Here is a 27,931-nt window from a genome sequence, read left to right on the forward strand (position 1 = left end):
GCGATGGCGGCGGCCTGAACTCACCTAGCGGGGCTGCGGCGATCGGGCCTGGTCAGGATCGGGGTTCTGTGAGTGAACGGCAAGTATGGGCCGCAGGGCCCGGAGAGGCCCGTGAGGGGCTGAGGGACTGGGGAATGACGGCACCGGATTTGGTGACTGTACTGGTTATGAGGGTACAGGGTGAGGGGCTGGCATGTGGTAAGGGGCCGGGTGTGAGTGTCTAAGGTAGGGGAGCAGCTTAAGAGCCTAAGGGTGAGCGGGCAAGTGCGGAGCTGGGCAAGAAGAGGGGCTAGGGGTGCTTTTCGAGGAGCCAAGGGAAAGGGACTTGTGAACACGGTTTAGTGAGGGGTTTGAAGCACCTGTGGGTAGGGGTGAGGGCAACCCTGGGGCCAGAGTGGGGCCTCTGCGGGGAGGGGAGAGTAAAGGGCAAAGGCGGGAGCGTGCGGGCTGGTGGGGAATGGGTGAGGGAGTTGAGGCTAGGGCATGAGGGAAGGAATGAGGATTGTGAGGCTCGGATGAGGTTGAGGTTGGTTCTGGAGCCTACTTCGATGGACTGTCCTGCCCAGTGTCCTGCCTAGTTTCAGACCGAGTAGGACAGCTTGGATGGAAATGTTGTGCACTTGGCTTTTGGAGGACAGAAAAATGAAGGCGTCATGGGCAGTAATAATTATGATAATGAAAATTATTTTTGAGGCTTAGTTTTCAACCAGAGTAATCACTGAAACTGCCGGTTTCTCAAGTTCCTCTTTGGGACTCCAAACTTGGAGATGGTCCCTCTCATGGAGGTTTTTTTTTCTTTTTTCTTTTGCCTGCGACAGCCTATGTTTGTTTTCTCTCCACTGCTTCTGGGCAGCCTTACTCCGATGCTGCTCCTCACCTGTGCTTAGCTGTGGGGCTCTTATGGTTGTCATCTAAATTGGCCTAACCATTTTCAGTAGCTAATTCTACTTTCATGAGAGTCACGTGGTTTGTTACATACAACACTATATTTAGGCTCTCAAACAGAATGGCTTTGCTCTCAGTTTCTTACAGTTAAAAAAAATTCCACTTTATTGAGGTAAATTTATATACAATAAACTGCTCATATTTAAAATGTGCATAAGTTTCGCCATATGTTTACGTCTGTGAAACCATCACCACTTTCAAGATACTGAACATTTCTACTGCCCCCAGAAGTTTTCTCCTATCCCTTTGCAACTCATTCCTCTGTCCATGACACATTTTTGGGTTTACTTTATTAGTATTTTGCAGGTCCCTTTCTCCCTGCCAACCCACACTCACACGAACATTTTAAAAGTTCTAGACAGTTGGGTTAGCACTCAGTTGTAATGGACACTTCACTTTCCCACCACTAAATTTTCCTCTCTAGTGACAGTCGACCACAGAGCCCAGATACCTTCCCCAACCTCAGGGAGATTTAGGCCTTTCCTATCCAGACTGTTCTCTTGAGAATTAGGGGTAGCCCAAGCCCAAGTTGCCATTCTGTTCTAGAGGCTCAGCCTCTGTTCGGACCCATGGTATGTTTTCATTGCTTCTTTCTGGAGGCCAAACATTTTCATGCTAGTGGAACCCTTGACCATCTACCCTGATGGGCAGAACCCTGTAGAACCAACATGTATCATAGCAGGGTTTGGAACAGTGATTCCTAAACACTGGGCCAAGGATAGTGCCAGTTCATGATAAAGATTTCATCCATCTAAGGAGGAAGGAGAGAAAAATAACATATGAAATATGAGTTTTTCATAAAGATAAGTTCATTTTGAGATTATTCTTTTAGTGTTAAAGTGCTTTCTGACTGATGAAATAATGGTGACAGTAGATGGTGGGTTTTAAAGAAATGGTCTTATTTGCCAAAATAAATAACAAGCCTATTTTTAAAATTGTTTAGAAATTATTTTTACTAGTTCCTGAAATGGAGAAATTTAGAGTGATGAAGCGTGGCTATTGTTGTTATGGTTGAGAAAGCCTGTGTTTAGACTAATTCTAGATAACTTCTGACATTTGAACAGCATTCATTTAATCTCACATTTCACTGGGTTTACATACTTTGTGCAGTATAGATGATGAATCAAATTCATAAACCAGAGGTCACATAGTGATAAAGTGGCAAAGCTGAACCCAAACTTTGGTTTCCTGAGAGTGGGTGACTTGGGGAAAGAAGGTTTGTAGCAGAGAGTGAGAGCCATGTGGACTAAATGGCACCTTAGGTATGGGAAGAGTTGTGATGACTCGGAGGACATTATACTGGCAAAAAGCAGTTTTTATGATTTGTAGTATTAATGTGGTTCCAAAAGAGTTAAAGAGACTTTGAGGGTGACATAGAGATGAGGGTTCTGTTTAATATTGTGGCAATGACATGGGAACAGGTATACTTAATACCTGGATCACACTGTGATAGTGGTAGGATGAGTCAAGTCGTCAGAGCATTGTTAGGGACTGTCCAAATTCTTGGGTGTTCTGGAGAAAGCACTGGGTTTGGTAAGCTGTATTGAACTCTGTTGAAATAGTAGTGCAGGAAGTAAAATGGATTTTGACTTAGACATACAGCCCAGTGGTAGATCTCAGAAGAAGTAACATAAATGAGGGTAGTGATGTAGAGATAGAAACATGTTTGGAGTGCTGTATGTAACCGTTTATTCCATATCTGCTATACACCAGGCACTCTGCTAAGTGCTGGGAGAGCAAGTTCATTCATTCATATATTAATTCATTTATTCATTCAGCACATACTTTTTCAGTATGTAGTCTGTCCTTATGAAGCTTACATTTTATGAGATAACAAGATAAATAAGACACGGTCCTCTGAGGTCTCAAGGAATTCGCAGTCAGGTTGGGAGAGGTAGATACATGAGAAGATGATTTCAATTTAGAGAGAGAGAGTGAAATACAAAAGCATATCATGGGGATGTAGTCTCTCCCTGTGTCATATATAGTCCATGGTCTACCATATATCTGCACAGGTATTACAGATTTATACATCCAAAACAGCACTCAGTGTCTTTGCTCTGAGAATGTGCTGTTGTATCACATGCTCTATCTCAGTCCAGGCAAGGACTTCAGTGTCCTCTTCATTCTTTCTGCTCCTTCACCCCCTGTATTTAATCACTCACCAAAATCTTAATATGTTTCTCTCTAAATTATTTTCCTCTTCATCTCCATGGCTACATCTTGACTGTTAAGCTTTAGTTTACTTCTTCTCCTCTCTCATCTGGATACCCCCCCACCCCGCAACAGTCTCCTGCCTTCAGACTTGCTCTTTTCTAGTCTGTCCCTAGAATGGTCTTTCTAAAAATACAAATGTAATCATGGAGCTCCTTTGCTTAAAAACTTTTGGCTCTTTGTGTTCTGTAGGACAACATCCAAATTCCTTAATATGGCATCATTTGGCCTCAACTCACCTCTCCAGCCTCATCTCCTGCCACTCCCTACTTTGTGTTCTAGCTTGAATAAATTGTTCACAGTTCCCTAACGAACATGTTACTTTTTTGAGCCTTGAGGTCTTTGTAATAGCTGTTTCCCTTACTAAGAATATTTTTTTCTTCTCTGCCCAGTGAACTTTCCTTGTTCTTTAGGATCTAGTTCATTCTCTCCTCCTCTTTTTGACATCTTCTTTGTCATCATCACCCAAGAGGGGTGGAGAAAGAGCCATGTGTGACGTGGAGATTCACTGCTGTAAAGGGGAGTCACCGTGATTGAGGTTCACGTTGTGTAAAGGCTGTGCTGGAGTCAGGTGAGATTCCCTGCAAGAAGCAGAGGTTCTTGAGGAGAGGGGAGGGAGTGAGTTGGGACCACACATTGATAGCCCATTTGTCTTATATATGTAGGCTGATGGATGGACAAGCGGGGAGGATATGTGTAAGCTGAGCTCTAGGTTAGTAGGCTCCTGTGAGGTTCCCCTCCCCTCCCCCGCCCTTTCGTACTCCTGTGAGGTTTTAATCAGATCTTTCTACTTGAGTATTTAAGGTAATGGCTCATTCATGCCTCTTATGTCGGTAATCAGTCATCTTGCCTAGGAAGAACCATTGTACAATGGGAGAGAAACCTCAGGACTTTACTGACCTGTTCTTGAAAGATCATTGTGGTCTCTCCCTGTCTGCTGCAGGTGTTGCAGGTGTATCCCTGCTCTCAGCTCCCTCCCTCTCTTGCCTCTCCCAGGGCAAAGGTTCATAAGGAAGGCTGAGCCACTTCCTGCCCTGTGCCTGCTATTCTGAGGTTGGTGGATACCCTTGCTGAAAGTGCCTGTAAGGCTGTATTTTGTGCTGTAAGGTGAGTGACTGACCTTGGCTGTTTGTGGGTCTAAAGATCAGCTCTTTCTTCCCCCTTTTCCCCTGTGGCTGAGCCTGAAAGTAAATCTGGGAAGAGGGTCTACTCTTTTTTCTAGACTTTGCAATGAGAGGAAAGGGCACAGTAATAGGGTGGTGATTCCATTCTCTTTGTCTCGTTTTGAACTTTGCACAGTTAGCAGGGAATGAGAGTCTTAAGTAGGTGACAGGAACACCAAGCTATGGTCTTCTTTTGTGTTTTTGCAGTATGTGAAGGGGGCCCAGGTTAAGTGTTAGCTTTTGTGTTCTGAGACACTGATTTCAGTGTGGCTCTTCTCTTTGAGGTCTTTGAGAGTTGGAGATGGGGGGATGAAGAAAGGTCCTGGAGGCTATCCTGCTTGGGTCTGTGAGCAGTGCCCTTTGTTGGTCAAGCAGTGAAGCAGAAGTGGGCACCCCAGTTATATTGCAAGGTAGGAGTTGGTTGTTAATCTTTGGAATTGAGTTCTAGGAGCAGAAGGCAGTTTAGTTTTAGTTACTTTGCTGAGACTGGATGCTTGGCTCTTCTTCAGCTCATCAGAGTATGAGTGTGCGGTGGTAGGGATGGACATGTGAGAGCAGGTTAGATCTCTCAGTCAGAGGTGAGAGTACCTTGGTCAGATAGGATCGGGAGAGGGAAGGGAGAAAGGAAAATGTTATTTACAGAGCACCTGCTTTATATGCCTGGTGTGCTACATAGGTTATTTTATTTTTTAAAACAGTAACAGTACTTCATCAGGAATTTATAGATAAGGAAACTGAGGCTCCCATGTGTGAAGTGATTTATTTAAAGTCACACAGCTGGAAAATGGTGGACTGAGATTCAAACTGGAGCTCCTGTTTTACCTATTACTTTTTGTTACTCTTACTTGACCTTAGGTCCTCTATTTATTTTCAGTCCTCAAATGAGATATGATTGAGAAAGCATTCTCTAACCAGTAATGCTCTTGTACCAGTTAGGGTCCTTGCAGGGGGCAGGTCGCACACATTTGGTTTGGGAAGAATTTAATAAAGGGATTATATTTACAAAGGCATGGGTAGAGTTTAAGGAAACCAGCAAGGGGAGATGCAGTCTCCAGGGCTACTAGCAGTGAGAGTGCTACGAAAAGGGGACCTTTCTTACCAGTATTCTCAACTGTTGGCTTTGCTTTCCCCAGCCCATGCTTAAGGACTTGGGCAGACAGATAAGTACCTTTTCCAGTACAACCCTGCTGCTGGTAGCTACTAGAGTGTATGACTATTTGATGGTTTATAGGAAACCATGTGTGGAAAGACCGAGCATCCGTTTTGTGGCTCTACCACCTTCTCACTCTTCTTCTTTGCCACCCCCACTCTCTTGGGTGAGTGAGTGAGGGAAGGTTAGGTGGGTGGAGGGTGGTAGTAGATATTAGCGTCCCTGTTTCAGATTTCAGATTTACCTGAACTGGCACCCATCCTTTATTACTATTTTCCTCCTTCCTCAGAGAAAATGTTATACCTCTTTTTCTCAGATTAGTCCTATATCTATCTGATTTTTCTGTCAGTTATCCCCATCTTATTTATCCACAACCTGTTACTTTCTTCATACTACTTTTCCTCACTTGACAGACATACTTGAGGCTCTCCATCCTAAAATAAAATAAAACCAAAGGATAAAAACTCTTTCTTTTGACTCCTTACCTCCCACCCCTCCTAGCTTCTTTAAGCTATTGCCCTATTTTCATCCTTTCCTGTGTCACTGACTTTCCTGTATTGCATGTTACACTTTTTTGCCTTAGTCATTCTTTAACTAATTACTTTCCTAAGTTTATCTAAAACTTGATTGCTAAAACTGACTGATCATTTTTAATCTTCATTCTGCTTAGTCTCTTTGTAGATCATACATTATGGCAATCTCTACTTTCTTGAAACTTCCTTACCTTGATTTCTAGATTATCATTATTTCTTGGTTTTTCCTTCCATTTCTGGCTAGCTTCACAGTCCTCAAAGACACTCCTCCTTTGCTTTCCTAATTTCTGGTTTTCCCCAGGATGTCACCCTCAGCTCCTTTCAAGGTCTGCTCTTGTCTTTGGATGATTTCATCCATCTCCATAGCTTCATCTATCATCTATAAGCTATTGACTCCTGGATATATATCTGTAGTCTTGATTTCACTCGAGCTCAAGTGTAATATTTCTCTTTGCTTTCTAGACATCATGGATATCCTATAGGTGTCTCACAGCATAACGTGTCTCAAAGCTTAACAAAGCGTATTCATCCTCTTTTCTAAAACACCTTTGTTATGTGTTCCTCACCTATTAATGGCATTATCTTTTACTGAATCTCTTTACTTCATATTAGGGTCTTCTCTTATCCTCCATCCATTTGTCAGGTCTTGTTTGTTCAAGTTAAGTGAATGCAGATGATCTGCATTTGCATCCCAGTCTTGCTACTTACCAGTTGGCTAACTTTGACAGTTTATTTGACCTTCGTAGGTTTTGATTTTCTCATGTGTAAAAAGGAGATACTAGTACATCTAGAGTTTTAATGGAGTTTAAATGAGCTACTACATATAGTGCTTAGAGTAGAGCCTGCCATGTAGTAAGTGCTCAGTATATGTTAGCTATAATTATTTTTCATTTAGCATTTCAGTTCCACAAGCATTTTTGAATGCCAGGCACTGTTGGCACTGTAATTGCAAAGAAGAATGAATGGTATGGTCCCTTTTGAAGGAGCTTGCTATTATTGGCAGGGATATTACATGTGTAAATAATTTCATTATCCCCTGGGACATGTTAAGATAAAGGTGAATCTCATATTTATCTTTTCTAATCTTGCTCTTACCACCTTACTTTATCTGTCATCTGCCTCTCTCTATTCCACCTTAGACTGCTATCTGACATCTTTTTAAAAGCAAATTTGATCTTGTCGTTTCCTTGTCTAAAAACCTCCTTTGTTTCCAGGGTGTCAGTAGATAAAACTTAAAACTTTTTAGCATGATACTCGGTGATAATTATAACCTTCACACATGTTTACTCTTCAATTCAATAATGTTTCTTTTTTCTCTAAGTACTCTGTGATTAGGCCACCCCAAACTTGGAACTGATTTTCAGATTTGTCATGTTCTTTCACAGTGCCATATTTTTGTACATACTGTTTTTAATATGAAGGCCTTTCCCTCTGCTCTCTTTGTGGCCAGTATCTCATTGCTAAGGGCTTAAGTCAGATATCACCTCTTTTCTGGAATCCTGTTATAATCTCTCAGGCAGAATTAGTTGCTTTTTTTCATGTCCCTGTAACTCTTTTGTAAATACCTCTGTTTATAATATTCATTGGAGTTTTTTTTTTTTAAAGATTTTATTTATTTATTTGAGAGAGAGAATGAGATAGAGAGAGCATGAGAGTGGGGAGGGTCAGGGGGAGAAGCAGACTCCCTGCTGAGCAGGGAGCCCGATGTGGGACTCGATCCCAGGACTCCAGGATCATGACCTGAGCCGAAGGCAGTCGCTTAACCAACTGAGCCACCCAGGCGCCCTCATTGGAGTTTTTATTAATGCTCCCCATCCAACTGTTTTTATCTGTCTTCGTATTTCCATTGATTATTTAGCAGAGTACTCAGTACTTTATCAGTATGGATGTACTTAAGTTAATCAGTGAGTGAGCCCTGCCTGCTGTTTAGGATTGACCCTGCCCTTTATTGTAAGACTGTCTCCTGTTGTATAGGTTTCCTTAAGCCTAGTTGCTACCTTCCTTTAGTTGTGAGTTGGTAATGGTGAGAGAGAGTATCTGGGTGGAAGGGAATGGTGTTAACCCGAGGGCAAAGTGTGGGGCTGGTGCCAGGTCTCTGGGTTCCTTCTGCCTTTGTTGAGCTTAAAGAGGAAGGACAACTGAACCACACCTTTCCTCTGAAGTTTTTGTACTTGTGAGAGATAATAATGCTGAGGGGGTGAGGGGTGCGTTGGAGAAGGGGCTGTGAGTTATTGTCTAGGCCAACAGCTGTTTTGGTAGTTTTCCCCTTTCTCTAGTGAGGGTGTCCTGTCATGTCCCCAGGAGTGAGTGTTGGATATATCTGGCAGGAGTTGGGTGTACGTGTGTGTATGGGAATGTGTCCCTGTGTTCTTTGCGGGAATGAAAATTGTTCTGCTCTTTTGGTTTGCTCTAGATTTCAACCTCTTATGTGTGTATTCAGCTAGTTAAGGGTCTGTTGGGTTATTTCCTCCTGGGTAGGCTTCTAGGAAGGGACTGTGATTGGTAGAAAAAAATTTCTTCCTCAGTACTCCCAGGTGGTTGGAGTCAGATCAAGACTGTGAAGGGGGGTGGGAGGCAAGACTGGAAGCATGGAGACCAGATTGGAAGCTATTGCAATAGTAAGACATGCTTTGAGGGTATAGGTGATAGGGTTTGCTGATGAACTGGATATTGGAATTAAGGAAAAGAAGAAATAAGGATGATGCCCAAGTTTTTGGTCTGAGCATGTAGGTGAATGTTGGTATCAGTTCTTGAGATGGAGAAGGCTGGAGGAGTAACAGGTTGGGTGGTAGAAGTGAGTTCTGTTTTAAACACATTACATTTAAGATGTTATGTGTGTGCATGTGTACGTGGAATTCTCAGTGGATTGGTGGCTCTGGGTTCCTCCTGTTGGGGAGTGGAGAGAGGCAAACGCCTGTTGATCTCTTCCTTTCTCTCTCTCTTTGAATTAGATTTGCAGGTCTGGCCTGGGCAGTGACCTCTGGGCTCACTTCTCCAGCCTGGTGTATTCTTTGGCTCCATGGCCAGCTACTGGCTCCTGCAGACCGGATGAAGCAGACTAGAGACACAAGTGGAGAAAGCCTCCAGCTGGCAGACTCTCAGAGTGTGGCCCTCTGGCCGCTGGCCCTGCCCAGCCTGCCTCATGGAGAGGATGAACTGGCTGAGCAGACTGGCCTCCCGGGGCCCTGGACACCGTGTCCCTCAGGGGGCCAGTCTGCAGACCCCTGTCATGGCTGACCCTGAGACCTGCCTCATGGTCTTCAAGAATCACTGGTCCCAGGTAGGAGATTCTATGCCAAATGGCCTGATCTACTGGCTGCCTGAGTCCTTCCAACCTTCTGTGTTCTCTCACCATCCCATTTAGTCATCATATTGTCTTAGATTCCTGCTATCTTCTGTCCTGTTCCTCTAGGCGGTGCGAATCCTGGAGCGGCAAGGTCCTCGGGCAGCTCCTGGGGGTGCAGATGATCTCAGTGCTGTGCGCAACCACACTTACCAGATGTTGACACTGCTGGTAGAAGATCGTGCTGTCCCCTCAGCCCCCACGGCCCCTGGGCCCTTGCTGGAGTTTGCTCTGCGTGAGGACCTGCTAACCCGTGTGTTGGTGTGGCAGCTTCAGTGGGATGAGCTTGGGGATGGGGTTGAAGAACGGCGAGCTGAGCAGCTGAAGCTGTTTGAGATGCTAGTGAGCGAAGCTCGCCAGCCGCTGTTGCGACATGGACCGGTTCGTGAGGCTCTGCTGACCTTGCTGGATGCATGTGGCCGCCCTGTGCCCAGTAGCCCAGCACTAGATGAAGGCCTGGTGCTACTTCTCAGCCAGCTGTGTGTGTGTCTGGCCCGGGAGCCTTCATTGCTCGAGTTCTTCCTACAGCCACCTCCTGAGCCTGGAGCTGCCCCCCGTCTTCTCCTCTTTTCTCGCCTTGTTCCCTTCGTCCATCGAGAGGGCACACTGGGCCAGCAGGCTCGTGATGCCCTACTCCTGCTCATGGCTCTGTCAGCTGGGAGTCCCACTGTGGGCCGCTACATTGCAGATCACTCTTACTTCTGCCCGGTCAGCACCTCCTGGGATGGGGGGGTGGGGTCTGGTGTGTAGACATTGGACAGCACCTTGCTATCCAGAAGATGTGGAGGGGCTACGTATGGGGTCCTCCTTTAGGTAGTAGCCCCCTAGGTTTGAAAGCAGTACCTGGAGTTGGGGTGGGGATGAAACATGGCTTAGGTGGATAGCACAGGTACTAAGGCTCTTCATGGGTCAGTGTTCCCAGGGCCAGTGTTCCCAGCACATTCGGTAACTAAATATGTGCTTTGGGTATAGCTCTTTTCCCACTCCTGTCAAAACTCTGGGTTAATAACTCCCCTGCTCCCCTTTTTTTATATTGCCTGAGCTTTTGGTAACCTGTCCTTGGGGATGGCCCCCAGGTGCTGGCCACAGGGCTGAGTGCCCTGTACTCCTCACTGCCCCGAAAGATTGAGGTTCCAGGGGATGATTGGCACTGCCTGCGACGGGAGGACTGGCTGGGCGTGCCAGCCCTTGCGCTGTTCATGAGTTCCCTAGAATTCTGCAATGCAGTCATTCAGGTGGGACTCGGGTTCCCAGGAGGTCTGGTCTTTGGTCATTCTGGGGAGATGGGGGGAGGGGGCACATTCCTTGGAATTCTGCTATTCTGCCATCTTGGGGGTAGGGTATTCTGCTCCCTTCCAGGCAGTGGCCACCTCACATTCCTCCTCCCTCTCTCTTGCACCCCTACAGGTGGCTCACCCTTTGGTGCAGAAGCAGCTAGTTGATTATATCCATAATGGGTTTCTGGTGCCTGTCATGGGCCCTGCCCTGCACAAGGTGAGAGTTATGGGTGGCAAGGCAGATTAGGGTATTAGGCTGAGGGGTGGTGACCTGAATGCCAGGACCAATGTGGGAGGCAGTGGGCTGGGTACTCCTCCCTTTTTCCCTGTCTGCTCCTGTTTCCTCCTCAGAACTCAGGGAAAATGACTCCGTATAGGTGCAGGGGAGCCCTAAATCTCCAAACTTTCCCTTCCCTTCGTCCAGACCTCTGTGGAGGAGATGATCGCCAGTACCGCCTATCTGGAACTTTTCCTACGGAGTATCTCAGAGCCTGCTTTGCTCCGTACCTTCCTGCGATTCCTGCTGTTACACCGGCATGACACCCACACCATCCTTGACACCCTCGTTGCCCGTATTGGCAGCAACTCCCGGGTATGGCCCCTACCTCTGTCCTGGCTTACCTGGGTGAGCCATCTTCTCTCTCTGACCTTTGTTCTGGAAGGGTGCGCCTGCCCTTCTTTGGCCTTTGTCTCCAGCAGTCACTTCAAAGTTAGGTGGCATTTCCTTTCCAGTATTAAACTTTTGGCCATTTTGGGTACAGATTTTAGTTTACTCCCTTGCTTTTGTAATATATGAATCTAGAACACAGTTACTTTTTCTGGATAGCTGGCTGCTCATCATGACTAGAGGTTTTGCCATTGTGCTATACTTGTAGCCTTGGCCTGAGGTTCTCTAGCTGTGTATTGTTCTGTGGCCTGCTGTGGGTGACTCGGGATCACTTCTCCAGGTTTTGTGTCTGCTTTGATAGGTGGTCCTGCTGCTACTGGTATGCTTAGCTTTTCTCTGCTTTGGATTTGCTGCATTTGAACTATAACTCGGGGCACCCATCCGCCCACCTACCTACTTAAACATTCCCTTTTCCTGAGCATTTATACTGAATGTTCACTACATGCCTTACTGTTTTCTCATACTAAGGATAAATGGTAAACAGGGTAGACATGGTTGCTGACTTCATGGAGCTTCCTTTAGAGACATACAAACCCATTAATAAAATAATTAAAAATTGTGGTCATTGTTATGAAAAAACTAAACAGCATGCTTATAAAATAATAGGGTGGTCAGAAACCTCTCTGAGGAGGTGACATTGAGCTAAGACCTAAAGGTCATGAGGGAGTTTGCCTATTGAAGAACGAGTGGAAGAAGAGTCTGGGCAGGGGGAGCAACATGCAAAGGATATGAGATGGGGGTGAGCTGAATGTATTTGAGGACATGAAAGACCAGTATGAATGGAGGAGTAGTGAGCAAGGGGGAGAAGGAAATGAAATGAAAGTTGAGAGGCAGGTAAGATTCAGATCATGCATGGCCTTGTAGACCATGGTGGGAAGTTTGGATTTTAACCAGTAGAAATATATATGGCAATAGGAGTAAGTAGTTTCCAAGTAATGAAGACCCAAAGTCTGTCTAGGGGAATAAAGCATTCATTTAGTCATGGATTTTATGGCATTTATTTGGCTCTGGAACCATTTTTGTTTCCTTCTTATTACAAATAATTGAAGTTCCCTAGGTCCTTGTGTTTAAAATAGAAGTTCTTGGATTACTAAAGATTATGGAAAACTGTTCAAACAATTGAGATACCTTGAGATACCTGTAGTCAGCCTCATGGTAGGTGAGGTTTCAGGAGAGCTATGAATGACGGAAGGGTATAGAATAACTAAGGGTATCTGAAGGGTATCTGAATAACTAAGGGTATGGATGAGATATTCCACACTGGATGAGACCAGTGTTTCTGAACCAGGTGCACGCTTCAGAATTTGAAAATGGCAACAACGACAACATACTCTAGGCTCTGCCTTAGCTCTGTTGAATTGTAATACACAGGGCATATGAAACTTTACAATATTCCAAAAAGTAATTATGGTACATGCCTGGATTAATTAAGTATTATTGGTAAAAACCAATAGGGAATAGGTGTCAAAGGTTTAATCTTACAAAGATACCCAAAAAGGTTTATTTCTCACTATGCTAAAGTTAAACCATGGTCTTATATCTGTTTGGCCTGATGGAATGTTCTGTTCGTGTTTTGTGACCATTGATTTCCTTCTTGAGGTTGATTTTTTTTTTTCCGCTATGCCAGGCTCTATCTGTCTTTCTTTTGTCCTAATCTTGTCCTCACTTCTTTGATTCTCTCACATTGTTTTTAGTCTTTAGCATTTGTTTCTATTAGTCTTGCATTTGGTCCTCTGGTCTCTCAGGGGCCTTCATGTTCTTGGGCTATTCCTTCTTGGTTCCTGCTTCTTGGAGGAACCAGATTGCTTCTTATTTCAGGATGCCTGTGTTAAACATGCAATTGCTTTTCTTTCCATTGTTTGGCCTTTTTAGGCATGATTCTGTTGCCCTGACTTTGAATTTCTTTAAGCTTGTCTTTTGTGGCTTAAAGTGAATCATGCTAGTTTGTCTGCCTGCATACCTGTAATTTCCTATTGCTGTCATAACAAGTTACCACAAACATAGTGGCTTAAAACAACACAAATTTATTATCTTGTAATTCTGTACATCATACGTAGGACACAGATCTCATCGGGCTAAAATCAAAATGTTTGGTGGGGCTGTGTTCCTTTCTGGAGGCTCTAGTAGTAGATCCGTTTACTTGCTAGGTGGGGTTGTTGGTAGAATTTGTTTCCTTGCAGTTGTAGGACTGAGATTCCCATTTTCTTGCCAGCCCCCAGCAGAGGACCATTCCCAGATTCTGAGGCCAACCAAATTCCTTGGTTCGTGGCCCCCTTCCATCCTCAAAGCCATCAGTGGTGGATCAGGTTTCTCTCATGCTTCAGATTTCTTTTCCTTTTTCTTTCTGACCCAGCTGGAAAAGGTTCTCTGTTTTTAAGGACTCATGTGATTTGATTGGGCCCATCTGGGTAATCCAGGCTACTCTCCCCATCTCCGATTCCATAACCATAATCATATCTGCAAAGTACCTTTTGTCATGTAAGGTAAAATACTTACAGGTTCTGGAGATTAGGATCTGGACATCTTCGGGGGGCCATTTTTCTACCTACCACACAACCTTTCAGTGAGTGTTTAACTAGCAAGGAATGTTTTCCTTGCTAGTTAAAATGGTCAGTTAGGGTAAATCTGAACGTTTGTGCTGTCCAAAGTGTGAATTGTATCTCATCTCTTTCCCACTGCAGTTGACTTTTAATCTTCCCACAATCGTTTAGTAACTGATGAGCACCTAGACTGTGCAGCGGTGCCCTGGCCTAAGACTCAGTAGTTGGTCTTCAGGGAGCTCCAGGTATACTTGCCATGAGAGAAGTAGAGAGAAGGTGCTGTGGGGATTTAGAGGAGTGAGGGAGTGCTTACACAGGTCTCTTCTCTTCCCCTCTCTTCGCCTAGCCACAGAAGAACCACCTTCTTATTTCCTTTTTTTTTTTTTTAAGATTTTATTTATTTATTTGAGAGAGAGAGAATGAGAGAGAAAGAACACATGAGAGGGGATAGGGTCAGAGGGCGAAGCAGACTCCCTGCCGAGCAGGGAGCCCGACGCGGGACTCGATCCCGGGACTCCAGGATCATGACCTGAGCTGAAGGCAGTCGCTTAACCAACTGAGCCACCCAGGCGCCCCACCACCTTCTTATTTTCTAAAACAAATGGTTTCCTCTATTCTGGACCCACCTATTTTTTCCTTTTCCTGTCAGCTGTACTTGAGCTTCTCTTTCTTCTACCTTCAGAGATACACAGTGTTGGAGAGGTGACTCAGACTCCCTGTTCACAGCCCTGCCCACTTCCCAGCTGGGATTCTTCCAGTTTCCCTCTGGCTTCTTATTGGTAGGCATTTAGTTACTGTGCTGCTGTGGTCTCTGCTGACAGGCATTCACTCAGTTATCATATTGCTGTTGTCTCCTAGTAGTCATTCACTCAATCCGAGTATTTCTTAGAGTCTCTTTTTATGGGTACTCATTCCATTAAGTACTGCTGGAAACTCTGCTGACCAGTGTATATAGCCAGAGTGTCTGCTGACGTGTGTAGTCTGTAGAAATACAGAATCTGACACACGGTTCATTCCTATCTGTGAACAGTGAAGTCTTGCCTATAAAGATCATATGAGCCTTTATTTAATAATTGAATGATTATTATGTGCCAGGCCCTGTGTACATTGTTACTCCAGGAGTGGTTGGTTGGGCCTGGGGCTGGGGGTTCCCATTTGGTAAACATCCTGGAGGGTAGAGAGCTCTTATGGTGACTCCCTCCCTCCTCCCCCACCTCCCCAGCTCTGCATGGTCTCTCTGAGTCTCTTCAGGACCCTACTGAACCTCAGTTGTGAGGATGTCCTGCTGCAGCTGGTTCTCAGGTACCTGTGGGGGCAGGGCTGAGGGATGGCTGATCCTGAACCCTCCAGGCCTTGTGCACTGCTGGGCGATGGGTTGTATTGGGGTTGCTCATGTGTTTCCTCTTGGAGCCTGGCTTAGTCATGTAGTTCCATTGGCTTGATGTTCTCCCAGGTCCTGTCCTTCCTGATCTATCCCGTGTCCTTTTTCTGCTGTCTTTCCCAGGTATCTTGTCCCATGTAACCATGTGATGCTGAGCCAGAAGCCAGCTGTACGTGATGTGGACCTATATGGACGGGCGGCAGACAAGTTTCTCTCCCTAATCCCACGCTGTTGTCGGCATCGTGCCCCTAGCCCACCCCATCCAGAGCATGCCCCATGGGCACGAGGTGGGCCTAGCAGAGAGGCAGGGAGAAGGGAGGACACCACGGGTATGGCCTGGGTTCTGGGGAGCCTAGCAAGAAGGTGGGACTAGGGTGCGGGGAGGCAGGATGTGGCCATGAGTGGCATTCCATCTTTGGAGAGGTCGATGAGGGTCTTGCTGGGTGGATCCTTAACTCCACCAAAGAAATATAGCTTCTGAGTAAAGCTGCTCCTCTTCTTCATTCCAGTCCTGTATTGTTTCTATTTTCCATTGTTTCTTTGGTGTTGGGGGTAGTGAGAGGGGGTGGTGGATGCTGAAAAGCTTAATTAGGAGGGTGGAGAATCAGCTGCCTGAATAGGTCGCATGTCTTTGTCGCTTCATTGCCTTCTCTATTAGTCTCCGTAGGTGTCTTTTTTTTTTTTTTAAAGATTTTATTTATTTATTTGAGAGAGAGAATGAGACAGAGAGAGAGAGCACGAGATGGGGGAGGGTCAGAGGGAGAAGCAGGCTCCCCGCCGAGCAGGGAGCCCGATGTGGGACCCGATCCCGGGACTCCAGGATCATGACCTGAGCCGAAGGCAGTCGCTTAACCAACTGAGCCACCCAGGCGCCCTCCGTAGGTGTCTTATCCTTCCTCCTAGCCCTCTGTCTCTTTGATCCCTCTTATGTTTTTTCCCTCTATAGGCCCTGGAAGCCCAAGTGTTGACTCCTCTTCTGTGGTGACAGTGCCCCGGCCCTCCACACCATCTCGACTGGCCCTCTTCCTGCGACAGCAGAGTCTGGGTGGCTCGGAATCCCCAGTTCCAGCCCCTCGCTCACCAGGGCTTGCTGCATCCCCAGCCTCCAGCCCTGGCCGAAGGCCCAGCCCTGTGGAGGAGCCTGGTGAGCTGGAAGACAATTACCTGGAGTATCTGCGTGAGGCACGCCGTGGTGTGGACCGGTGTGTCCGAGCCTGCCGTACCTGGTCTGCCCCCTATGATGGCGAGCGGCCCCCTCCTGAGCCCAGTCCTGTTGGCTCCCGGACTAAGAAACGCAGCCTACTGCCTGAGGAGGACAGGGACAATGTGGGGGAAGGGGAGGAGGAAGAGCTGGGGAGTCGGGGGCTTGCTGGGGGTGCAGGGGAGGGCCCTGGCCTCCTGCCCCCTCCCCAGCTCAATGGGGTGCCTGGACCATGGCCTGAGGGGGCCAAGAAGGTTCGTCGGGTGCCTCAGGAGGGAGCTGGGGACCTGCCAGAGGGCACCTCCGAGGGCATGGCAGGACTAGAGGGCTTTGGGCAGGAGCTCCAGGAACTCGAGGTGGCATTGAGCAATGGGGGGGCTGGCTCAGGACCCCTGCTAGAGCCTCCACTACCTCTTGAGGAGGAGGAGGCCTATGAGAGCTTCACCTGTCCCCCTGAGCCCCCTGGCCCCTTCCTCAGCAGCCCTTTGCGGACTCTCAACCAGCTGCCAAGCCAGCCCTTCACTGGTAAGCTACTTAGCCTAGGCCTTCTCCTTTGTGTACTCCTTGCATGTACTCGACATGTTTGTGCTAATATCTGAGACTTCTTGGCCATGTCATTTCTGTGTACTTGCCTAGCTCCTCATCCATTTTGCTTGGGTCCATTCCAGATACATACTCTGTTGTACTTCTGTCTCTGTGTTTGTGTATACGTCTTCCATGCTTGTGCTGGTTTGAATATTGATTTATGTCTGAGCCTTATATGTCTGTCCTATGTGCATGTTCCTCCTCTTCCCTAGTCTGGCCATTTCCTGGGATTGTGATCAGGATGTTCTGTGTTTGGCGTTTCCTGGTGAATCACAGCAATATATCTGAACAATATATATGGAGTCATACATGCTATTCTGTATGTGAGGCACCTGTAAGCCATGCCGTTCCATGCTGTTCCCATGTTTGTCTTGGGTGTTGGGTCTCCTGTCAACTTTTCTGCCCAGGATCAGCTCTTCTGGTGTTTCTCCCATACTCTGCCCTGGCCTCCTTTCTTCTCCCTGTCTTCTCAGAGAAGGACTCAATTTCAGGTTTTTCCTGTTCTCTGTCCTTGTACCTTGTTGGTTGCTATGACTACCCAGTAAGACTTTCTTCAAGTCTTACGGTTAATAGTAAGGACTGAAGCAGATAGAGTGAAATACCTCTTTGAGGGCAAATGACAAAAGTGTGGCCCCGAGCTCCTGAGCTGAGTTCTTTTGGTCTTTCCAAAGACCCTGGAGCTAGACCTGACCTGAGTGGCTGGGCTAACTCCTCTTTGGTTTTTGTTTGAGAGCCAGCTCTACCAATCCTGCTCTTACCTGGTTCTTATCCTTACTCTCCTTACTCTAGGGGGCAAAAAACCACTTCTAAGAAGCAGTGTAGTGCTTTGGACTAGACATACCTTGAATTAGTGTCTGTTCACATCACTGATGCATTTAAACAACTCACCGTGATGCTGGTGCATTGGGAGAACTCAGCACATGGTAGCTTTTCACTAGGATTATCATCTCTTGAGTGCATGGCAGATATAAGTTGACCACGGTATCTACCCATCTTCTGGTTGTTTGCAGTCAAGTTTATCATGCCTTGATCAGTCCATGTCCTAATTGGGCCTGGGATATTCTGCCATCCTTCTTGTACAACACCAAAGCTTCTGCTCTAGAGTCCTGACAGCTCCCTCTTGCAGACTACAGAAAATGGCTTTCCATTTGTTTAGGCTTTGCTCCTTCCTGCTCAATACCACTAGAAGGTAGTATGCAGGTTTTACCACATTGTTGAAGTGTCCCTTTTCTTCTTTGTAAACTCATCTGAGCTTTTTGAATTTTCTCTTGGAAGAGAGTCTCAGGAAATGAGAGAAACAGAAGGACAAAGTTATGGGGTATCTTAGGGACCCTGTTAAACTAGGGTTGTATGGAGCTAAGGCTAGTCATGTGCATCTGGAGTGGAGAATGTTCTAGGATCTTTTTCAGAACTCGTTGCCTCTTTCCCTTCATTCTTCTCCTGTCTTAGTTCATAGTGCAGTTCTTAGGTATAATCCCTTTTCCTCACAGATCCCTCGTCAGACAGACTGTGATGGTTCTAGTAGATCATTCTGATCCCTTCTGTTTTTCCCAGCACTTTGCTTAATCCATTTTCTCTGGCTCTGAACTAAACTCTTTTACCTTCTTGGTTCTTAGGTTCCTGAACAGAGCTGATTTCTTCTTTGGACTTCCAGAGATTTCTCCCCTATCATGAAGTTGGCCTGTCTAGTCACCTTTGTCTTTGCTACAGTTCATTCTTGCTTTCTTCTGACCTAGATGTAGTGTTGTCCTCTGTCTTGTGTGTAACCTGATTCTTCTTTTGGTCCCATTCACTTTTCTTGCTTGTTCTTTTTCTTCTGTGCCTCTTGGGTGAAGCTTTTTAAAAAACTGAGAGATGTTATGTAGCTTATAGTTATTACTGAATACGTATAATTTGCTAGATCTTGGGCTAACTGCTTTATAAGAATATCTTTTTGATCCTTTTAGTAATACTATGAGGTGGGTATATTTCATTTTGCCAAGTAGGAAACTATGCTTGGAGAATTTTGATTCATCCAGTAACTTAACTAGTAAAAGATAAACCTGGAATTTGAAACCAGGTCTTTCTGACTCCAGAGCCTATGATCTGGCTCTTCATCTGAAGTGTGTATAAAGCTGGCATCTGGACTCCTGTGGGTCCATCTGGTGTCTGCCATTTCATCTCCAGAGTAGGTGATCGCAGGATATTTAAACATACCCAGAGACTGACCTACAAGTAATTTTCATCTAGTGGTTGGGGGGGGTCTCTTGGTTTTGGGAAGAATGAGCACGATGTGCATTGTGTTTAGGCCTTGTATCCTTGTACCCACCCCTCCCAGGCCCCTTCATGGCTGTGCTCTTTGCCAAACTCGAGAACATGCTGCAGAACTCCGTCTATGTCAACTTCCTGCTGACGGGGCTGGTGGCCCAGCTGGCCTGTCACCCCCAGCCCCTGCTCCGCTCTTTCCTGCTCAACACCAACATGGTCTTCCAGCCCAGTGTCAAGTCCCTGCTGCAGGTGTGCGATGCATGCATGCATGGGTGCGTCCAGGCTCCGTGGTGGGCCAGGCCCGCAGCTGGAGTGGCCCTGGGGGGGCTGGGAACAGGCCCAGTGGGACTAGAAAGGACTGTCAATCTAGAGCTACACAGAAATGTCATGAAGTTGTGCTTCATAGGTGCTGGGTTCTGTGAAGAATAAAATTGAGAGCTTTGCGGCCTCCCAGGAGGACTTCCCAGCACTGCTATCCAAAGCCAAGAAGTACCTCATTGCCCGTGGCAAGTTGGACTGGGCCGAGGGCCCTGCAGCAGGACCTGCCCCCCGCCGCTCCGATCCCCTAGGTGAGGCCTATCCCACCACTCCACCCCTTTCCCTGCCTTCCCTAGACAGCTATTAGTCCAGGTTAATTAGCTCTTATTAAGGGTGAAGTCTTGTGCCATGAACTGAGGAGTTGCAGAAGATGGAGTCTTGATGTCTGTAGTCTGGCTCTAGTCAGAGGGTAAAGTACAGTTATGTCCACCAAGAGCCAAATTAGCAGCACCAGCAAAAGCTGTTCTAGGAGTTGAGGATAGGCAAGGGGACAGAGTAGTCTCTAGGTTGAGGTATTATTACAGTTTGGGAAAGGACATGGTATTTGACATGGTCCTTGAGAGATAGGACTTGGGTAGGCAGAGGAGTGGGGTGGCTTTATTCTTTTGTCCAAGGGACCGCATGAACTATTTAGTTGGAGCAGGGGATTTAGAAGGTGGTGGAATAGTTGATAGTAAGCCTGGAAGGATTTGGCCAGAGCATTAGGTGCTCAGATTAGAAGTTGGGCTGGGTAGAAGTTGTGATCTTTTAGGCAGTGAGAACCCATTGGAGGTTCTTAGATATGAGAGTGGAGAGATAAGCATGTTAGTTCATGTGGACCCAGGAGAAAACAGAGTGCAACTGTGACCAGCAAGGCTTGAATTAGAATAGTGGAAACAGAAAGGAAGAATTGGATAAGGTAGAAATGGGAAGAAAGTATTGGCAGAGTTTGATGAATGGTTGTGGGGTACAAGGATGAAGGAAAAGTTAAGTATGACCATGCAGCTTTAAGTCTAGATCTTCCATCAGCAAGTGTCTGAGTACTTGCCATATTATTTGCTCTCCATTGTCTTTGGTACAGGGGACTCAGGGAGTAGTACAAGGACTCAGAGAGTAGGTACAACATGAGACCTTTGCTTTCTAAGAGCTGACAGTCAGTCTAGAGAGTGACTAGAGAAGTGTCATTAACTGAGAAAGCAAGGTCCCAAAATGTGGTGGATGTAGTGGGATCCAGTGTACCAGGACAGGATTAACTTTGGATGGGAAAGGTTTTTTTTCCCCGCTTTGAGGCAAATGAGGGATAGGTCAAAGGAGGAAGTGATATGTATCCATGGAGTTGTGAGGTGCAGAGGGGAAGGGCAGGAATTGAAGTACTTTATTTGCTAATCAAAGTAGGAGGCAAAATAATATGCTAAGAGCAAGAGAGCAGGGGTGAGATGGAGGATCTTGAGAAATGTGGGTTGGGAATACAGTACCAGAATGGTTATTATACAACTGCGAAAACCCAGCTGATGTTCCTTAGCATGATTTCCTCATGGTACAGCACTGTGAATGTATCTTACTTCCATGGTTCTGGTACTGTGTTCACTGTGGAGGTAAATAAGAGTCTGAGCCCTTGAGCTCACAGATTACTGTATGAGATAGAAGACCTATACACAAGCCATTACAATACAGTGTGATAAAGGTGGTGAAATGGGAAGTCAGTGGATGGCAAATCAGAGGAGGTTTCTCAGAGGGGTGGGGATAATGAGATTAGGCCAAGGATGAAAATAGTGGGGAGAGTAAAATTAAGGCAGAGAGGGCTACAGAAGCATAAAAAGAGCCTGGAAGGTTTCAGGAAGAACAGATAGGTATGGGTAGAAAAGCAGAGGAGGGTGTAAAGAATTTGGAAGACGGGTTGGAGGGGGCATGTGAGCCTGGTTGTGAAGGGTTTTGAATGCCATATTTAGTAGATCTGTGTAGCATATTTTTGTAGCCAATGTTCGAGATAGAGAATGGGAACTGTAGCATGATCTAGAGACTAAATCCCTAGAGTCTAGGCCCTACATATTGGGCAAAGATCCAGAACCAGTAATCTAGGAAAAAAATTAGAGGAGAGAGGGCAATATTTTAAATGGTTCATTTGAGTCTAAGCTGAGGTGAAGTTGTCTGGCCATGTGAAGTTGTCTAAGCTGAGGTGAAGTAGGCGGATGGCTTTGGTGGATATAGGAGAGGGACTGGTGGTAGGCAAAGTGGTGGCGCAGGAGAACAGATTTTGGAAGGGTAGTAGAGTATGAGACAGATGGTAAAGCCCCTGAACTGTGATTGCATATATGGCCCTGTGGGTGTGGAAGGAGCAGAGGATGTGGGTCATGTATTATAGACAGGCAGAGGGAAGCTGGAAGTGGTTGGCTCCAGTTCATGAGCATAATGTAAGGGCGTGTTACAGACTGAGGAGACATAGCTTAGAGATGGTAGAATAGCGATTGAAAAGGGAGGAGTATTAAGAGTCCCTCAGGGTGAGAGGGCGTGGAGAAGGGGTCTTGGTTGGGAATGAAGTGGCTGAAGTGTTGACTGACAGAAGACTGAGGGTAATGGTTGACTGGGTGGGGAGGCTGGATAAAGGGAAGAAGGCTAGGCAGGCAGCATTTTGGTTTTCGAGTCCTAGTTGAGATGTTCCTGAACCCAGGGAGGGGGGCATCTCTCTCAGACCGAGAGAGTGTGCCTGACCCCAGCACCTTCACGATCCCCAATACCCATTTATTCTCAGTGAAGAGCCGGAGGCCGTCCTTGGGGGAGCTGCTCCTGCGGCACGCACACAGTCCAACCAGGGCCCGGCAGGCGGCACAGTTGGTTCTTCAGCCTGGGAGAGACGGTGCAGGACTTGGCCTAGGTGGGGGCTCCCCTGGGGCTTCAACTCCGGTTCTGCCCCCTCGGGGTGGGGCCCCTGAGCGCCAAGGTGAGGCTCTGCGAGTCAAGAATGCGGTCTACTGTGCAGTCATTTTCCCTGAGTTTCTCAAGGAGTTGGCTGCCATCTCCCAGGCCCATGCTGTCACCTCGCCTTTCCTGTTGGATGCTTCAGAGGAGGGATCTGGCCCTCCTGTCTCAGGCTTCGGGCCCCTCAATCCTTAACTTTCTTCCATGGACAATCAGGGCCTCAAGTGGCCTGGGCTGGGGCCGGGATGTAGGCTCCTTTTTACGTTTGGAGGCAGTGGCAAGAGGACTTTTTAATTTATTTCCGATGAATGTTTTATGGAGAACTTGTTGCAATATGTATAAAAGGGAAATCTCTATTCTGTGCTCATTCTTCTTTCCCACCCTTTTTTAAGGGCCTGTGGTCCCAGGAAGGTTGTACATAAATGGGGAGGTCAGGGGTACTTTGTCTCTCGTGAGGACATTGGTGCCAAGGTTTCAAGGTGCTTCTCATGCCCTTAAAGGGTGAGGGGGTCATGGAGCCTAGGGAAAAAAGTAGGGACTCTCCATCAACCCCCAGAAGGAAGAAGCAGCATGGGCCAAGGATGGTTTTGGGGAGCAGCAGCTGATGTTTTATTGGGGACCAGTATCCCTATTCCAGATCTTGGGGGCCTCGCCCCCTGCATCTCTTGCTCCAGCTTCATTCGTCGCTGTCGAACTCTGAGGACAGACCCTGCAGCAGGGGCAGGGACATGGAGTGCCGGTCGGGGTCCCCGGGGCCCCCACCCTGGACTCCTGGTGGGGGGCTGCGGGGGCTGAAGAGCCAGTTCTCTGCCAGGGTTGGGGATAGTCACAGCTTGACTCATGCCCTGATCTTTCTGCCTCCCTGGTCCCTCCCTGGCCCTCTGTGCTGTGCCCACCCCCTCACCAGGACCATGCTTCCCCCTCGTTACCCCTGGCTCCCTCACTCCATCCCCCTCACTGGGATCCAGTGTGGAGTAAGGGGTGCCCCACACATTCCTGGGCACACACTCCTATATTCCCCATGCCCTCTCCCCTCTACCCGATCTCATCCCTCTCAGCTTCATATCCCCTAGCAGTACCTGACAACATCTGGGGCCCCCTGCGGAAGGGGTTTCGGCCCCTGTAGGAGAATCTGGTGGGTCTGCCCTCTGGCCCTTCTTGAGGAGGTGGTGTAGGTGGGGCTGGGACAGGCGGGGGTACATCAGCAGCTTCAAGGGTATCGGCAGCGACTGATGTGGGGGCCAGAGGTGGCATGATGCCGAGGTTGGGTCTGACCCAGTTGGCACCATGGGGCAGTGGATCTCTGGTCAGAGGCTTCTGTGGTCCCAGCACTCCTTTGGGGTGCAGTGAAAACTTGAGGCAGGAGAAGGCAACAGGCAGTGACCGTTGTAACCAGAGCAGCTGGGGCTCACGGGCTGTAGGCAACAGCCCCAGCTGCAGCCAGGAACAGGAGAAGACCTGGTAGATGACATAGATGCTGTGGGTGCTTCGGAGCCAGGGAAGGTTTTGCTGTAGGCTTACCTGCCCTGGCGGCAGCAGCAGGAAGGCCACCTTCTTGCGCAGGCCACCCATGTGCAGGCGGATCCGGCAGGGCTGCCCATCCAACAGTCGCATTTCTTCATAGGCTGTCTCTGCTCGGCCGTTTGGTGAGTATTCCCGAGTGCAGTGGGCAAAGGCACCCTCAGACCCTGCCTGCTCCAGGAGGTTTGGTAGTGGCCCCACTGGTTGTAGTGCCCGCCGACCCTGCCGACCTGGTAGAGCCAGGCGGGTGTGGGCTGGGCGGGACTGCTTCACTAGCACACCCAGTAGGTCATAGCACGCTGCATCCGACAGGAAAGGTACCGCCACTACATTGGGCCCAAAGCGCTCTTCGATAACCTGCAGATGGCCAATTTACAGGTCAGGGACTGAGTTAGGGTCAGGAGTTACCTGGTAGCCTATTCTAGATTGACCCTCCCATTGTTCACTGTGCAATTACATCTCCACAACGTGCTCAGGCTGTTATGCTTCCTGCTTATTTTATAGTTCTGTCCTGTAGCAAAACCTTGAATGTCTACTATGTGTCAGACCCTGCTGGATACTGGGAGTACATAAAAGCATGAAGCTTTGACCATGCCTTATTATAGCTCAGTCTAATGGAGGAGACGAAGATGTAGACAGTAGTAGTCAGCTAAGTAATAATAGCAAGGTTAAATCACCAGAAGTGATTTAGTAGCCTTTGTCTTTGATAGAAGAGGATCAGAAGATGTCTAGTTTCTAGGTGGTAATACTTGAGTTTTGAAGGAATTAGGTAGGAGGATGGTCAATCCAGGGAGAGGCTACAGCCAGTTAAAAAACCTGAACTTATAAACTAAGAAGGGCACATTCAGGAACACATAATTTCATAGTACTTAAACATAGGGTCTGAAGAGCGACAGGCACACAGGAACTAGACAATGAAAGATCTAAAGTGTGCTGACAGGAATTTAATCCTGAGGACAATGGAAAGCCATTTGAAGAGCTCTGGGTGAGAGGGACGGGATCAGAAAGGTGCTTTAGAAAGCTAATTTTGAATAGCAAGACAAAATGAGAAAAGTATAACTGCAAGCAAAACATGGTGAGGCCTTCAACTAAAATAATGGGGGAAGATCGTTAGGTTATAGAATTAGTAGAACTTGGTCAGTTAAGGAGTATGGGAAAAGGAATCATGAAGGATTAGTCTTAGATGATTGGTTAGATGGGAGATGTCGTTCACTACAATGGGTACACAGAGATAGGTTTGGAATGACCTTCCTTCAACATCTTCTGCCCTGGCTACAGGGAGTAGTTCTTTTAGGGATTTGAGGCCTCATCTTTGTAATGCTGTCCCAATATGCTTTTAGGGATTCTAGTTCCTCTTGGTTTTGTCCTTCTTGTCTTGGCTTTTTTTGGTTTGATAATCCAGTTCTGCAAAGTTTAACTTCATGACCAACTGGGAAACCTTGTAAGATCCTCTCTAGTGATTGTACGTAGGTATGATCTCGACTCATCAAAGATATTGCTGGCCGAGACTTCTGGCTCTGTGTTCTGCTAGGGAGTACATAAAATTCCCTCTTTGGGTCCCTTTCCTGTTTGAGACCTATTCTGAAAATACTCTGTTCTACTCCCCTTCCTCAGCCCTGAATTCCCACATGTCTGTCTGCCTACTGCTGGCATTGCCCACTTTGCTGGTCTTCTGGTAGAATTCATCAATGATCCCTTAAGGCCAATCTGTTTTTTTGCTACATAGAGCTGTTTTAGAAGTGCTGCCCCATAGCATAAGAGGAGGATAGCTAACTGATGGAGTTGTGTCTGCACTTTGTCACCTAGCCAAGGAAATAAATGGTGCTCTTTCTTAATGTGCATGGAAGAATTTCCCATCATTCCTGTGCTTTATTCAGACATGGAATACTTTCTTTCTGGTGGGGGCATCAGGCTGAAGAACAGGGCTCTGAGAAGGTCCATTTGGGTTTCCCAGGGGTGACAACAGAGCACTGGTGGATTGACATTTTTGTATAGAATGCTCTGTCCCATGACAAAAAAGAGGGTAGTCACCAAGTATAACTTCAGAATCCTACCCTAGCTGCTCCTTTGGTCCCTAGGATCCTATACAAATAAGACAAATAGGAGTGTCCCCAGGAGGTATCTCTCTAATAGGATTTTGAGAAATACCTGGTTCTTATGGTCTAAGTGTCTGTTAAAAGGTGAATCCCTAGTTTAGCTGGAGGCTTTTTCCCAGAATATAGACATGAATTTGCCTTGGGGGTGGGGGAGGGTTATTAGGCCCTCTTTCTTACCCTTGAGGCTCCCAGTAGTTATCCTAAAATAGGGAAAATAAGATTTCTATGCTATGGTGACTATTGTTGGTAGAGTCATCATTTGAGACCATTACCTATCGTTCCCGCTGCAGTTTTATTTCTGGGTGAAAGTTCTATGGAACATAGAGGCCTGCAAATACAGATCTCTCAGGGACAGCCCGGGAAAATGAAGGTGGAAGACTATCTTCCTGGATGTATCTTGGCTGGTTTGAATTCTGAATGAGGAGCTCTTGAGCCACATTCTTGTTAGCTATATGTTCTACAAAGTGCTCAGTAAACTCTCAGCAGTTCTGGAGAGAGGAAACCAGGTCACTCAGAGGTGTCCTGCTCCTTGAATTTGCCACATACCACAGTGATTTATTCTGAATCTCTACCTTGCCTTTCCTGACAATTTTCCATTTAAATAGGGAATTTTTCTGATGCTGAGAGATAGTGTAGCTTTCTACTAGTTGATGATCACGTTTACTTTCAGCCTAATGAAATGCTTGATCTTGTCCGGACCAACCTTTTACACTGCTGAATCCAGGTACTTTGATACTTGGGAGGGCCTTGACTCTCCTGTTTCTGCTTCCCTGGGAAGCTGACCTTCGTGGTGAGCTGCTGCTCCATTTCAAATGGGAGCCACATGAGCCACATGCTGTTAAGGCTGCTTTGAGTCTGGTCGGCACTACTTTAAGATGGTGGTTTTAAACTTGGTGGGCTGCCTTCCACAAGTGCTTGAAATTCACTGTCCTTGAGGTTACATAACTGGAACCTGATCCCCAAATTCTCCAAGTTCAGAAATTGTAGCCATCTAGATTTGGTGGGATTTGTTGGGTACCTGCAACTCAGATACAGCTGACATATGCCTGCTCCTAAAAATCTACATATTTTGCTCAAAACCCAAATTTCCCATTCTGTGGAAGTTAAAGGTGGAGGAGGTATCTGTGAAGAGGTCGAAGGTCCTTTAGAAAGTTTAAAGGGCCCTTCGTGATCAGCCCCTGTACCCTTTTGACCTCCTTTTCACTACCCATTTGAACTCTGTTCTAGAGGACTATTTGCCGTTCACAAATATGCATTTTTCTTTTTCCTCTCCTGGCTTTTGCATATGCTCTACCTTTAATTAGGACACCATTCACTTACCCACCCACCCACCTGCTCATTAACTGATTTAGGTGTTTAGTAAGCACCATTTATGAGTCAGGAATTCCTTTACCCTCTACGTGAGAATAATTTCTATTTGCTTAGCTAGAATATCACTCTCCAGGAAACCTTCCTGCCCTCCTAAGCCCTACCCTGACTTAGCACTTGTTTCAGTTCTCCTCGATTCCAATTGCCTTTCTAGGAACCTCTTACCGTTTTTCCAATTGTGATGAAATTGGACACTATGCAAAGCACTTAGTGCAGTGTCTGGCATGTGAGCAAGCCCTGAGTAAATATTAGTTGTTACTATCTTCAGGCTTCCCACCCCTTCCTACTCATAAGTTGCTCAGACCCATCTAGGTCACACTTTGTTACTTTCTTTTTGGCCCTCTTACTTTATCCTTGATGAGGGTCCAGGTGGCATCAGCTTCATCCAGTGTTAGCAGGTGGGGGGTACCAACCAACATGGTAGGGTGTGGGAGGGGTTAGGCAGGGCAGTGGCTGCTGCAGGAACCCCAAGTTGCCCAGGGAGGTA

At 46.8% G+C, this 27,931-nt stretch overlaps 2 protein-coding genes across 6 annotated transcripts; one reads left to right on the forward strand and one right to left on the reverse strand.

The window, feature by feature from the left end:
* FHIP1B (FHF complex subunit HOOK interacting protein 1B) lies at positions 1 to 22,870 on the forward strand. Of its 5 annotated transcripts, none has more exons than XM_044919804.1 (12): positions 1 to 68; positions 8,957 to 9,285; positions 9,418 to 10,056; positions 10,425 to 10,478; positions 10,756 to 10,842; positions 11,050 to 11,217; positions 15,055 to 15,134; positions 15,337 to 15,542; positions 16,160 to 16,939; positions 19,317 to 19,495; positions 19,653 to 19,815; positions 22,293 to 22,870. In XM_044919804.1, the coding sequence occupies exons 2-12, from the start codon at positions 9,148 to 9,150 to the stop codon at positions 22,652 to 22,654; spliced, it is 2,856 nt and encodes a 951-aa protein (XP_044775739.1). In that variant the 5' UTR covers positions 1 to 68; positions 8,957 to 9,147; the 3' UTR covers positions 22,655 to 22,870. The 5 variants fall into 5 exon arrangements, with proteins under 5 accessions (XP_044775739.1, XP_044775738.1, XP_044775737.1 ...); XM_044919803.1 differs by having other exon boundaries at positions 2 to 68; positions 10,425 to 10,583; positions 15,337 to 15,500; XM_044919802.1 differs by having other exon boundaries at positions 14 to 68; positions 10,425 to 10,583.
* A 265-nt stretch (positions 22,871 to 23,135) lies between these two features.
* C11H11orf42 (chromosome 11 C11orf42 homolog) lies at positions 23,136 to 27,863 on the reverse strand. Its single transcript, XM_021685695.2, has 3 exons — positions 27,792 to 27,863; positions 23,539 to 24,337; positions 23,136 to 23,266 (listed from the first exon to the last, which is right to left on the reverse strand). Exons 1-3 carry the CDS (start codon positions 27,861 to 27,863, stop codon positions 23,136 to 23,138), a joined length of 1,002 nt encoding a protein of 333 aa, XP_021541370.1.
* Positions 27,864 to 27,931: the final 68 nt, after the last annotated feature.

This window comes from Neomonachus schauinslandi, chromosome 11 (assembly GCF_002201575.2).
Source record: "Neomonachus schauinslandi chromosome 11, ASM220157v2, whole genome shotgun sequence".
Classification (NCBI taxonomy): Eukaryota; Metazoa; Chordata; class Mammalia; order Carnivora; family Phocidae; genus Neomonachus; species Neomonachus schauinslandi.